Source organism: Mustela lutreola, chromosome 11, assembly GCF_030435805.1.
Source record: "Mustela lutreola isolate mMusLut2 chromosome 11, mMusLut2.pri, whole genome shotgun sequence".
Taxonomy (NCBI): Eukaryota; Metazoa; Chordata; class Mammalia; order Carnivora; family Mustelidae; genus Mustela; species Mustela lutreola.
The window spans coordinates 70854827-70869245 of record NC_081300.1 but is presented as its reverse complement, the minus strand read 5'-3'; the positions used below and the strand labels follow the sequence as shown (position 1 = coordinate 70869245).

Sequence of the window (14419 nt, the reverse complement as noted above, 5' to 3'; positions counted from 1 at the left end):
AGGAGTGTGTATGTGGTAAGGGAGGGGCATACCAGCCCTGCGGTGGACCAAAGCCAAAACACATGCTCTATCACACCGTGCAGAAATAATACAAAGAAAATTGTAGACTACATCACAGTGTTATGCAGGCAAACATCTCGGGGTAAAACTTTATTAACAAACCCAAGGGGTTTTTTGTTGTTGTTGTTTGTTTGTATTTTAAAGATTTTTTAATTTATTGGACAAAAAGAGAGAGAGAGCAGAAGTAGGCAGAGCCACAGGCAGAGGGAGAGGTAGAAGCAGGCTTCCCGCTGAGCAGGGAGCCGGAAGTGGGGCTCCATCCCTGGCCCTGGGATCATGACCTGAGCCAAAGGCAGACGCTTAACCGACTGAGCCACCCAGGCGCCCCTGTTTGTTTGTTTGTTTTTAAACACATGTGAGAACTGTGAAAAACAAATTAAATGAATAACTAAGAATGTGTACAATAGCCCATTGTTCCTTGGGACAATGCAAGGGAGGTGCTTCACTGCTCAGACCGATTGCTTATTTGTTCTGCCCCAGTCATGGGCATCAAGGAAATCAAGGAAATTTGTGGGCATTCTCATTGACATTAACCCCAGAGATGTGTGAAAATCCCTAATTTCATGTTTTCAAGCCTACTCTTGGCAGAATACATTCCATAAGGTACTTCAAGAGTTTAACATAAGACCATGTGCCATTTCATTCCCTCTTCTGGCTCCAAAAGCACCACAAACATTTAATATACTAGAAAGGTCTGTTTGGAAGCAAAAGATGGCAAGTGTTACCAGAGAGAATCACAAATGTACACAAGAATTTGGAGGTGAGTGAGAAGAGCTGAGAGAAATTCAATAGAAAACAGGGGCGCCTGGGTGGCTCAGTGGGTTAAGCCGCTGCCTTCGGCTCAGGTCATGATCTCAGGGTCCTGGGATCGAGTCCCACATCGGGCTCTCTGCTCGGCAGGGAGCCTGCTTCCTCCTCTCTTTCTGCCTGCCTCTCTGCCTACTTGTGATCTCTGTCTGTCAAATAAATAAATAAATAAATCTTTAAAAAAAAAAAAGAAAGAAAGAAAGAAAGAAATTCAATAGAAAACAGAAGAAAATCCAAACTGCTGGATGCAGACATCAGGTGGGGAGTGGGAAGAGATGAAGGTGGAAGGTAGGAAGGGGAGGGATCCTGAAGGAACTGGAGTCTGGTAAGCAGGCTAAGCCTCCATGAAGACCAATAGGGAGTCATGGAAGGTTTTAGAGCAGGGGAGGAACACATCAGGATGGCATGTTGGACGAATAACCTCTGTCTGTGCCATACTTAACAGGCTGGAGGAGCAAGAGTTGAGTAGGGAGACTAGCTAGGATATTCCAGCAAGAAAGAGATCACGGAGCCTATGGGGTCATGGTGATACTGATATTCTCAGTTTTGGGCAGTCCTACTTGCTTAGGTGAGGAAGCTGCCACACGCTGGGAGTGTGCTTATCACACAGGTTTAATAGTATCTGCCACGTCCCTTCTCTTCTGCTCTAGGTTCCCTTCTTGATGTTGACCTGAGAAGCCACGTGTAGATGCCTCATCACCACTACCAGTGCTCACCACAACCGTGCCAATGTCCAGACAACACAGCTGGTCAACTAATAATTAACAAAGAAGAAAGCAGACAGGGGACCTAGACTAAAGGAGACTGGAGAGACAAGGAAACATAACGCACTGCTGAATTATGATGCCATCAAATCAACTATAAAAAAACCTTTTAAGGGGCACCTAGGTGGCTCAGTGGGTTAAGCCACTGCCTTCGGCTCAGGTCATGATCCCAGGATCCTGGGATTGAGTCCTGCATCAGGCTTTCTGTTCAGCAGGGGGCCTGCTTCCCTTCCTCTATCTCTGCCCGCCTCTCTGCCTACTTGTGATCTCTCTCTGTCAAATAAATAAATAAAATCTTTAAAAATAATAATAATAATTTTAAAAAAACCTTTTAGGGACATTTTGGAAAATGTGATTACTGATTAGGTGATTTTTTTAAAACATATTTTTTATTTATTTGACACAGAGAGAGGTATCACATGTAGTCAGAGAGGCAGGCAGAGAGGGGAGGAAGCAGGCTCCCTGCTGAGCAGAGAGCCTGATGTGGGGCTCGATCCCAGTCCCCTGAGATCATGACCTGAGCCGAAGGCAGCGGCTTAACCCACTGAGCCACCCAGGTGCCCCTGATTAGGTGATTTTAAAAAATTATTAATTTTGGTGACACCTGGGTGGCTTAGTCAGTTAAGTGTCTGCCTTTGGCTCAGGTCATGATCCCAGGTCCTGGGATGGAGTCCCACACCCGGCACCTTGCTAAGTAGGGAGTCTGCTTCTCCCTCTGCCAGCTGTTCCCACTGCTTGTGCTTTCTTGTCTTTCTCTCTGACAAATGAATAAATAAAATCTTTTAAAAAAATTATTAATTTTGTTAGGTGTGATAATAGCATTGTGTTTTTTTTTCTTAAGTATTTGTTAGAGATCAATACCAAAACATTCACAGATAAGATATTATTCTGGGATTTGCTTTAAAATAATCATGAAGGGGCATCTGGGTTGCTCAGTGGGTTGAGCCTCTGCCTTCGGCTCAGGTCATGATCCCAGGGTCCTGGGATCAAGCCCTGCATCGAGCTCTCTGCTCAGTAGGGAGCCAGCTTCCCCTCCTCTCTCTGCCTGCCTCTTTGCCTACTTGTGATCTCTCTCCCTCTGTCAAATAAATAAAATCTTAGGAAAATAAAATAAAATAAAATAATCATGAAAGGGACGCCTGGGTGGTTCAGTCAGTTAAGGGCCTGCCTTCAGCTCATGTTGATGAAGTCCCAGAACCTAAGTCAGGTTCGGTGGGGTGAGGAGGTTCGGAGCCGACGACTAAAGAAAGAATTCTTAAGACGTCGTTGGTGCAAAAGGTGATTTATTAGAGCACGGGGACAGGGCCCGTGGGCAGGCGGAGATGCGGCTGCCCCGGGTTGTGAGGGGTGGTTGGTTATATACGCAGGAGTTGGGTAGGTGAGGACAAAGGGTTATTGGGGCAAAGAATACTATCAGGATATTGAAGGCTTAGTTACTATTAAGTAAAGACAATTGAGAGTCTCCTGGTGGAATGTTACATTCCTGCCATCAAACATCCTTGTTAATGAGATTTAGGTTTAGAATAAATTTAACTTTATTTGCTTTTCCTTCTACCTCCGCCTCCTTCCGTTTTTATGGAGGGGAGGATGACATTAGGCTTGAGAAACTGAGTTCTGTGTCTTTGGAATTTGGGCTATTGATAAGGTAACTTCTTTGTTTGTAAATCTCAAGGATATTTGCAAACCAGGGGAGACTCCTGTCTTGTAGGATTGTGATCTTAGCAAGTTAACTATTTATCATTTTATGGCAGTCAGGGGTGCCTGAGGAATGCTACACCTATGGAGGGGAGCGGATGGAGGGGGGGGTGCAAGGCGCCAGCTCTTGCTTTGTCCTCAGCCAGCCTCCTGCTCCCTCATCAATGTCAGGATGATTGAGTTCTACATCAGGCTCCTTGCTCAGCAGGGAGCCTGCTTCTCCCTTTGCCTGCCATTCTCCGGGCTTGTGCTCTCCCTCTCTCTCATTGTGACAAATAAATAAATAAAATCTTTTTTTTTTTTAACTGAATTTTTTTTTAATATTTTATTTATTTATTTGACAGAGAGAAATCACAAGTAGACAGAGAGGCAGGCAGAGAGAGAGAGGGAAGCAGGCTCCCTGCTGAGCAGAGAGCCCGACGTGGGACTCGATCCCAGGACCCTGAGACCATGACCTGAGCTGAAGGCAGCGGCTTAACCCACTGAGCCACCCAGGCGTCCCTAAATAAATAAAATCTTAAAGAAAAGAATCATGAAAAACACCCATGACCTGACACAATATTTCCGATAAACATATTATAGCCCTTTATTATCTTCATATGCAGTTTTTTCATACCTCTAGCCATAGTATTTCCATACTTTTATGATCTAAACATTAATGAATAAATGCTGCTTCTGAGAAGGTGCCACACGTTTGGAATGTTAGTGGCAACATCTGACCATGCAGTGTTTGCCCCACCCTCGATAAGAGAGGATCCTGCCATTTTTAAGTTATTTAATTCCTTAGGGATTGTGATGGTTCATTTTATGTGTCAAGTTGACTAGGCTAAACAAAGCCCAGGTAGCTGCTAAAACACTGTTTCTGAATATGTCTGCGAGGGTGTTTCCAGAAGAGATTAGCATTTGAATAGGTGACCTAAGTAAAGCAGATGGCCCTCCAGAGTGAGTGGGTATCATGCAATCCAGGGAGGACCCAGACTGAACAAAAAGGCAGAGGAAGGGGGAACTGGCTCTGCTCAAGCTGTAACATCCATCTTCTTCTGCCCATGAACAAAAACATGCTCCTGGTTCTCAGGCTTTCAGACTCAGTGGAGATTTTCACCATCAACTCCTCCTTAGGACCCAGCTGACTTATATCACCAGCTTTCAGGGTTCTCCAGCTCACAAACAGAAGTGACTTGGGACTTCTCAGTCTCCATAAGCATGTGACTCAGTTCCCATAATAGATTTCCTCTTAAATATATATCTTATTGGTTCTGTTTTTCTGGAGAACCCTGACTCATAGAGGGATCTTCCCTCAAATATGCATTCTGGGGGCGCTCAACAGCAAAGAATATTTCCATTTGCTGTGGAAAGCCACGATTGTGATCCTGGCTTCGGAATCACAAAAATCTAAAACCATCAATAGTAACTGTGAGACTTTGAGACATCTCAGCCTCTTATTCTGCAAAGGAGTGCTACTGACGCCAAAATACTGAGTTTTGGTGAAACTGACAAAAAGTAGAACACTTAGCACAGTGTCTGGTATAGTTAATGGTCAGGAAATGCTTGCAGCTAGTGTTAATTGCTTCTCATCTTCTTTAACCCTGTGTTTTAGTCTGGTCAGGCTTTATATAACAAATGCTATAAATAACAGAGAATTGTTTCTCATGGTTCTGGAGACTGAGAAATCTGAGAGTAAGGTGCCAGCAGAACCTGTGTCTGGTAACAACCTTCAAAATAAAAAGTGCCGGGTGCCTGGGTGGCTCAGTGGGTTAAGCCATTGCCTTCGGCTCAGGTCATGATCTCAGGGTCCTGGGATCGAGTCCCGCATTGGGCTCTCTGCTCAGCAGGGAGCCTGCTTCCCTCTCTCTCTCTCTGCCTGCCTCTCCATCTACTTGTGATTTCTCCCTGTCAAATAAATAAAAAAAATCTTTAAAAATAAATAAATAAATAAATAAAAAGTGCCAAGTGCACCCCAAGTCCCTCTATTCCTGTTGGGTCTGTAATTGACTGTGAATGGTAAGGCATGAGAGCTCCTGCCAAAACCTCCCAACTCCATTTTTTATGATTTCCCATGATTGGTTTGCACACAACCCATTTTCTCCTTCAAAGAGGGCCCTCGCTTCCCTGTGTCCTCACCTGGTGTAAGCGCCAAGGGAGTTATCTTGAGTCTTCCAAAAGGGCGTTAATCCCATTCATGAATCCTGTAGGCTCCACCTTCTAATACCAATACAATCGGGATTAGGATATCAACATTTGAATTGGGGTAGAGGGGTAACACAAATAACTGACCGGACAGACAGATGCTTAACCAGCTGGGCCACCCAGGAGCCCCCCAAAATAAAATTAAAAAAAAAAAAAAAGAACCAAAAACACTTATCCTTTGACTATAAAATATCACGTATTCCTTGGAAAAGAACAAAAGCCTGAAATTTACAGCCTTAGAGTATAAGTTCTGATAACCCCACCTCTCATGAGTCATTGCCATCAATATTTTGGTTTATGTCTTTTCTTCCAGAGGGGATGAAGGTTAATACTTTTGTATTAATATCCTAAGAAGGTTGTTTCTTGCTTATTTATTTATTTATTTATTTGAGGGGCACTTGGATGGCTCAGTTGGTTAAATGTCTGCTTTTGGCTCAGTTCATGATCTTGGAGTCCTGGAATCAAGCCCTGCATTGGGCTCCCTGCTCAGTGGGGGGACTGCTTCTCCCTCTCCCTCTGCCTGCTGCTCCCCTTGCCTGTGCTCTCCTGCTCTCTCTCTGTCAAACAAAAATTTTTAAAAAGATTTATTTATTTGGGAGGGAGAGACAGAACAGAAGGAGAGGGAGAAGCAGATTCCTCGCTGCACAAGGAGCCCACCGTGGGGCTCAATCCCGGGACCCTGAGATCATGATGTGAGCAGAAGGCAGAGGCTTAACTGAGGGAGCAACCCAGGTGCCCCTCTTGCTAGATTCTATTAACTGATGGCGATTAATTAGGTAGACAAATTACTTATCCTCTCGTTTTAGTTTTATCACCTTTATATAGAAAAATATATATACATGGGGTCCAGTTATGAGAGTAAAATGAGAAAATGTGGAGATCTGTATGTGTTATGTGATGTTTTGGAATAAGGTGAGGTTTGGTTGGGTGAGGTCCTGAACTGATGGCCAAGAAAGAATTTTTGAGACGTCTTTGGTGCAAAATGATGGTTTTATTAAAGTAGGGGGACAGGACGCATGGGCAGAAAGGGCTGCTGCACTGGCTGATTATATACTTGGGAGCTGGGGGTAAGGAAAAAGGGAGGGTGTTTTTTTTTTTTTTCTCAAAGATTTTATTTATTCATTTGACAGACAGAGATCACAAGTAGGCAAAGAGGCAGGCTGAGAGAGAGGAAGGGAAGCAGGCTCCCCGCTGAGCAGAGAGCCTGACTCAGGGCTCCATTCCAGGACCCTGAGATCGTGACCTGAGCCAAAGGCAGAGGCTTTAACCTACTGAACCACCCAGATGCCCCAAAAGGGAGGTTTTTAAAAGAATTTCTGTATGCTAGGGAGAAAAAGCTACGAGATATTGGAGGCCTTGCCATGTCAGGTTAAGGTTGTTCCTCCCTCTAGTAAAGCATTCAGCTGAGAGTTTCCTTCTGGAAGTTAGGTTACTAATAAGAATGCCATATATATATATACATATATATATATATATATATATGTATATATATCTCATTAAGACATTTTGTAAAACGAGGAAGAATCCTGTCTACAGGACCATAATTTCTATAAGGTAACCATTTGTTTCTCCCTTCCCTTAGCTTTAGGGCAGCCAGGGGTACCTGAGGAATGATCCACAGATCCCACCTGGGGGAGGGGGTGTTGCTGGGTGATAACTTGTGCTTTGCCCTCAGCTTGCCTCCTGCTCCCTCATCAGTATACACTAGCACACAGATGTATATGTGCACATGTTACCAAATGACCTATCATAGCCACTAACTCAGAAAATGAACTAGTGAGCCTTGGCGCAATGCCCAGCCAACTGCTCCATCCCAGGGAATCCCAGAAGGGCTGGACAAATCAAAAGCATAGCTCCTGGTTGGGTTTGCCAACACCTTTGCTAAACCAACCCAGATAAATTTGTAACAAGTGAAGCCCGATCTCTCAAAAGACAAGGGTTGGGAAAGGAGAGAGAAATTTACTTTGGTGGAGGTGGTTGACTCAAGCCTTAACAAATGGCCTCTTTGCCTGCAAGCTGGACACCTAGACTTTTACAGGGATGTAAGAGAACAGGCAGACAGGGAGTGATTACGGCTGGGGTTTGGGATGTTCAGCCCACCATCAAGGACACAGAAGGTATGAGGTGTGGCCTTCTAGGCATTCACTTGCTGTGGGGGCTCTTCGGAACTGGCAGTTGCAATGTTGTAGTTCTCAAAGCCTCAAGAAAGAGCAATGAGAAATAACCGTTGGGGTCTGTAATTGCACAAGATAGCTCTTGCGTGCACACATATACCCACACAAGTAAGAAAAAAAGACTAGAAGTGGTGAGGGAGCAGAAGGCAAGCTGAGGACAAAGGACAAGCTGACACCTTGCAACTACCCACTCCCCCCACCCAGGGGTGGAGTTCATGTGACTTTCTTCTAGGATACTCCCATCTATCTTAAGGTTAATCCTTTGCTCCAGAGAAAACAACCTTAGCTTGACAATAGTCAGGCCTGCAGTATCCCAGGGGTCTTCTCTAGCATCTGAAAGTTCTTTTGGACACCTCTCTAAATCCTGGCAGGGGGAGGTGCCCAAAGCCCAAGTATATAGTCAGCCATTCCTCACAAGACCAGTGCAGCCACTCTGCCCATGGGTACTGTTTCTGTGCTTTAATAATATCACCTTTTTTGCACCAAAGAGGTCTCAACAATTCTTTCTTGGCGGTTGGCTTTGAACCTCACCAACAATCCAAAACTACATTAAAAAGGATATTCAGGGGCGCCTTGGTGGCTCAGTGGGTTAAGCTGCTGCCTTCGGCTCAGGTCATGATCTCAGGGTCCTGGGATCGAGTCCCGCATCGGGCTCTCTGCTCAGCAAAAAGCCTGCTTCCTCCTCTCTCTCTGCCTGCCTCTCTGCCTACTTGTGATCTCTCTGTCAAATAAATAAATAAAATCTTAAAAAAAAAAAAAAGATTTAAAAAAAAAAAAAGGATATTCATAGGGGCGCCTGGGTGGCTCAGTGGGTTAAGCCTCTGCCTTCGGCTCGGGTCGTGATCTCAGGGTCCTGGGATCGAGCCCTGCATGGGTCTCTCTGCTTGACAGAGAGCCTGCTTCCCCCTCTCTCTCTGCCTGCCTCTGCCTACTTGTGATCTCTGCCTGTCAAACAAATAAATAAATAATAAATAAAATCTTAAAAAAAAAAAAAAGGATATTCATATAATGGACCTTCCTGTGGGATAGTATGAAGGCTTTTTTTTTTCTTCTTCTGTGTATTTTAGCACCATGTCCAATTATTTTCTACTAGACTGTGTTAGTTTGTTTTTTTTTCTTAAAGATTTTATTTCATTAATTTGAGAGAGAGAGAGAGAATGAGCAGGGGGAGAGGCAAAAGTGGAAGAGGCAGAGGGAGAAGAAGCAGGCTCCCCACTGAGCCAGAAGCCTGATGTGGGGCTTGATCCCAGGACCCTGTGTCATGACTCTAGCCAAAGGTAGACATTTAACCATCTGAGCCACACAGATGCCCCTAGACTGTTAGTTTTTTAACCAAAAATATTATTTTTTCTAAAAATATAACAGATAAGATTAGTCATCAAGAAAACAGAGTTAGGAGGGTATTGTCTCGAGGTCTGGGGTGCCTGGGTGGCTGGGTTAAGTGTCTGCTTTGGCTCGGTCATGATCCCAATGTTCCTGGGAGTGAGCGCCATGTCAGGCTCTCCACTCAGCAGGGAGCCTGCTTCTCCCTCTCCCTTTGCCTGTCGCTGCCCCTGCTTGTATTCTATCAAATAAATAAATAAAATCTTTTTTTAAAAAAAATGTCTATATGTTTGATCCAGTAACTGCCTGAAAGGATAATTGGAAGTTACCTAGAGGCAGGTCTACCCTACAGAAAAGAAGAGATGCCACCATTAGATTCTACACCTGCTCTTCTCAGGTTTCTGTAGGGGACAATGTACAATAATCCTCAGTCTTTTGCTTCCAGGGTCTGAAACCAAAAGGAGTCGGTCTCTCAGACAAACTTTAGTAAGGCTTTTCCTTTATTCTTCCAAAGCACCCTCTGCCAGGAAATTCAATGGGATAGAGTAAAGCCTAGCAGTTTAGGACAAGACTTAGTGTCTCAGACCTGGGCTTGAATGCCTTCAGTTATAAATATGGAACTAGGGACTAAAACTAGCCTCAATTTTCTTATGGGTCCATCCAATTCACGGCGTTATAGTGAGGAACTGAATTTGGGTAAAGAGCATGGGCAAACAGTACTTAATTATTCTAGGGTGCCTGGGTGGTTCAGTTAGTTAAGCGTCTGCCTTTAGCTCAGGTCATGATTCCAGCGTTCTGGGATAGAACCGCACATCAGGTTCCCTGCTCAGGGGGGAATCTGCTTCTCCCTCTCAAACTTTCCCTCCCCTCTGTTCTTGCTTGTTTGCTCTTCCCCCCAAAATAAATAAAATATGTAAATAAATAAATAATTCTAGTACATTGTCTGATAAGAGATATACAACCTAGTACAGAATTGTGAACTACAGAATGAATTTGGGGGCACCTGGGTGGCTCAGTCGGTTAAGTGGCTGCGGTCGGCTCAGGTCATGATCCCAGTACTCTGGGTACTCCCAGAGTACTGGGATCAAGTCCTGCATTGGGCTTCCTGCTCAGCAGAGAGCCTGCTTCTCCCTCTCCCTCTCCCTCTGCCTGCTGCTTTGCCTACTTGTGTGCTCTCTCTGTCAAATAAATAAATAAAATCTTTAAAAAAAAATGAATTTGGGTAGGCATTCAACAAATATAATTAGGTGGAGAAGAGTTTCAGAATGATGTAGAGTATGAGAACTGTAAGGGCCGATGGCAGGCTGCCACAAGACAGGCCACTTTTGCATGAACATTATTTTGAGTTAAAAACAATTAAAACCCAGCAGATTTGAGAAAAGCTCTTACCACCCCCTCAACTGCCTGCTTTGCCAGGAACTGAGCCATTAACAGGGATTCCTCTTTACCAAAGAAACTTAACATTCAAAATAATGCAACCTTTGTTTTCTAAAAGCAACTCTCACTTTCCTGTTAATGGTCTTCCTCTTTGTATTTTTTACTCCTACCCCTCTCCTTAGCTCATGTAAGCCTCTTGTTGATTATGTTTGGAATTTCTTTTGTCTATGTTGATTTCCTGTATGCACAAAATTAAATTTGATTTTCTCTTGTTAACCTGTCTCATGTCAATTTGATTCTCAGTCTGATGAAATTTTACAATATAAGTGAGTTTTGGTGGGGTGAAGTCCGGAGCTGATGATCAAGAAAGAGTTCTTGAGATATCTTTGGTGCAAAATGGTGGTTTATTAAAGCACGGGGACAGGACCCATGGGCAGAAAGAGCAGCTTCCCCAAGGTTGTGAAGGGTGGCAGGTTATATACTATGGGGTTGGGGGAGGTAAGGAAAAAGGGAGGTTTCAACAGAACTTTCATATGCTAAAGAGAACCTCCAAGATACTGGATACCAGAGGTCTTGCCATTGTCAAAGTCATTTTTCCCTTATTAGCAAGGTATTAACATTAAGATAGGTGGGAGATTCCTAAAGAATGTTACATATGTCCCACCCAGGAGTGGGGGTGGGGGAAAGTTGCAGGGTTTCAACTTTCGCTTTGTCCTTAGCCAGGCTTCTGTTCCCTCATCAAGCTAGAGGGACTTCAAGGTCTTCAAGGGCAGAGGAAAATTATTCCTCCCTGACACTCCCTTTTCATCAACATACATTTATATCATTTTTTAAAGATTTTATTTATTTGTGACAGAAAGAGATAGCGAGAGAGGGAACACAAGCCACGGGGGAGCTGTAGAGGGAGAAGCAGGCTCCCAGCTGAGCAGTGAGCCCAATGTGGGGCTTGATCCCAGAATGCTGGGATCATGACCTGAGCCGAAGGCAGACACTTAATGACTGAGCCACCCAGATGCCCCTCATCAATATATACTTAAATTTATATGTGTCTATACCATCATCTGGAAGGATATTTTTTTCAGGGGAAGAATAAGGTGGTCCTTTGTAGAAATGACCCAGGAGACTATCTTTTATACCCAGCTGAAGTAAGTAGGGTGTTGCCTTCTGGAGGCAAAACTGGATTGTAAATGCCACTAAGAAAACTTAAATCTTAAAACTTAAAACTTAAATCCACTATATTACATTAGGCAAAAGAGGTTCTTTCTTTTTTTTTTCTTAAACCATACTGAGTTCAATGAAAAAAGGGAGAAAGATCAAGAGAATCTGGAAGCATTTCACAAGTAAAGCACATAGGACTTGCTGATTGATTAAATATGGGGGTAAACAAAAAAGAAGCATTAATGATGATGCTTAGGTTTTTGGTTAGAAAGAGAAAAGCATCTTCTGACAACTAGCCTGGTATTAGCTATCAGATCAGCTTTAGTGTCTTTTTAAAAAAATTTTTTTAGATTTCATTTATTTATTTGACAGACAGAGATCACAAGTAGGCAGAGAAGCTGGCAGAGAGAGAGGGGGAAGCAGGCTCCCCGCTGAGCAGAGAGCCCTACGTGGGGCTCCATCCCAGGACCCTGGGATCATGACCTGAGCCGAAGGCAGAGGCTTTAACCCACTGAGCAGGTGCCCCAGCTTTGTTGTCTTCTTGTTAAACAAGTCCACAAAATATCAACATCAAACAAGGCCTGAGACAGTGACTTTGATGGATCAAGATAAAAACAAGACCTCTTCATAATCATGTTTAAACACAGATGAAAATGTGAACATTGTGCAAACCACAAAATTGTCCAAACATCCCCCTGGCTAATAAGAAGGACTTCGCCTCTTTACCAATTACAGGTTTAGCTTCCCTTCTTTCTTCCTACCTTCTAGAAAAGATCGACTAAGTTACCCAGTCACAGAATTATCCCTACTTCCTGACAATATTAATTCTAGAACAAAGCCCTGCCTTCTTGAACCCTGCCCCAAATCACCTAAGACAGTCCCAAGTCCCATTACAAGCTTTTTCTAACACCTCCTTACTGAGATACTTCCTCACTGTAAACAGCCAGAAACCTTTGTTCCATTATAGGTGTCGGGGCGGGGGGGTTTGGCTAAAGGGCATTGACTTTGGTGTGAGCACCCAGACTGGATGATAACGTCATTCTCTGGAATGGAAAAAGTGGTAGGACCAGTGGTTGGTGCTATAGGAAAGTGTTGGGGTTTGGAGCCAAAGGCCAAGAAAGAATTCTTGACATTTCTTTGGTGCAAAAAAGTGGTTTTATTAAAGCACGGGGACATGACTTGTGGGCAGAAAGAGCTGCTCTGTGTTCATGAGGAGTGGCCGATTATATACTTTCAAGTTGGGAGAGGGTTAGGGATAGTGTCTCTAAGGAATTTTTTTTTTTTTTTTTTTTTTTTTAGATTTTTTTATTTTATTTATTTGACAGAGAGAAATCACAAGTAGATGGAGAGGCAGGCAGAGAGAGAGAGAGAGGGAAGCAGGCTCCCCGCCGAGCAGAGAGCCCGATGCGGGACTCGATCCCAGGACCCTGAGATCATGACCCGAGCCGAAGGCAGCAGCCTAACCCACTGAGCCACCCAGGCGCCCCTCTAAGGAATTTTTGAAGCAAGTTTTCCAGGACCTTGAGGGGGCATGCTGTTGTTAGGAAAAGGTCATTTATCACTTTCTAATAAAACCTTAGTCATGAGATCCTTTAGATGTTTATCAGTGGGTCATGCTTGGAGGATGATTGCTAACATGCATCTTGGAGGGTAGAGATAAAGGAAGTTTCCAAAGGAATTTTTTAAAAAGATTTTTATTTATTTATTTGTCAGACAGAGATCACAAATAGGCAGAGAGGCAGGCAGAGAGGGAGAGATTGGAGGAGAAAGCAGGCTCCCTGCAGAGAGCCTGATGTGGGGCTCGATCCCAGGACGCTGGGATCATGACCTGAGCCAAAGGCAGAGGCTTTAGCCCACTGAGCCACCCAGGCGCCCCAGGAATTTTTTTTTTTTTTTTTTACGATTTTATTTATTTATTTGACAGAGAGAGAGAGATCACAAGTAGGCAGAGAAGCAGGGTGGGGGGAGGGTGGGAGGGGAAGCAGGCTCCCTGCTGAGCAGAGAAGTGGATGCTGGGCTTGATCCCATGACCCTGGGATCATGACCTGAGCCGAAGGCAGAGGCTTAACCCACTGAGGCACCCAGGTGCCCCCAGAGGAATTTTTATATGTTAAAGTAGACTTTTAGGATCCTGGAGTTCAGGCTAATGTCAAGCTAAGATTACCTTTTGCCCTTAGCAAAGTATTATCAGCGAGGTAGCTCTGAGTTCCTAGAGGAATGTTACTCTACCTGTTTCAAGGACTTGTCAATGGACTGTAATTAGTAAGGAAATTTAATTTTTCTTTTGCCTTTGCTTCCTACACAATTTGGGGTCAATCAACTGTGTCAGCCCCTCTGAAAAGACATTCTTTGGAGCCAGACAGAGGCTGGAAGACTGGCCAGTACCTCTCAATGCACTCTGAGGTTTTTACAGAGAGAGCCTCCAAGCTGTTCCCCCTAAGACAACACCAAACTTCATTTATATTAAAATATGGAAAGAATTAATAGGTGATGTTTAATGAGTATGTGCCACGTGCTGAGCACTATTCTAAGAGACCTAGTTTTTGTTTGTTTTCTAAGTAGGATCTATGCCCAACAGGGAGCATAAACTTACACCCCCCCCCCCATATCAAGAGTCCCATGCTCTACTGAGCCCCCCAGACACCTCAGGATCCACATGTTTTAAAATATATATATATTTTTAATTCATTTATTTGACAGAAAGAGATAGAGCTCACAAGCAAAGGGAGCAGCAGGCAGAGGGAGAGGGAGAAGCAGACTCCCTGCCCAGCACAGAGCCAGATGCAAGACTCCATCCTAGGACCTTGGGATCATGATCCGGACTAAAGGCAGTCGCCCAACCCACTGAGCCACCCAGGTGCCCAGGATCCATTT

At 44.1% G+C, this 14419-nt stretch overlaps 1 protein-coding gene across 2 annotated transcripts in view; it reads left to right on the top strand.

Moving 5' to 3' along the window:
* The window catches only part of HSCB (HscB mitochondrial iron-sulfur cluster cochaperone), a 29717-nt gene extending 27886 nt beyond the window's left edge, over window positions 1-1831 (top strand). Inside the window, exon 7 of one of the 2 annotated variants that reach the window (XR_009345875.1) lies at window positions 1518-1831. Coding sequence is in view for 1 of the 2 variants with exons in the window: in XM_059139744.1 (XP_058995727.1) it covers window positions 1518-1555 (38 nt within the window). In the remaining variant the exon portion in view is untranslated. The remainder of the gene's footprint in view (window positions 1-1517) is intronic. The other variant, XM_059139744.1, reaches the window with a different exon arrangement.
* The last annotated feature ends 12588 nt before the right edge of the window (window positions 1832-14419 follow it).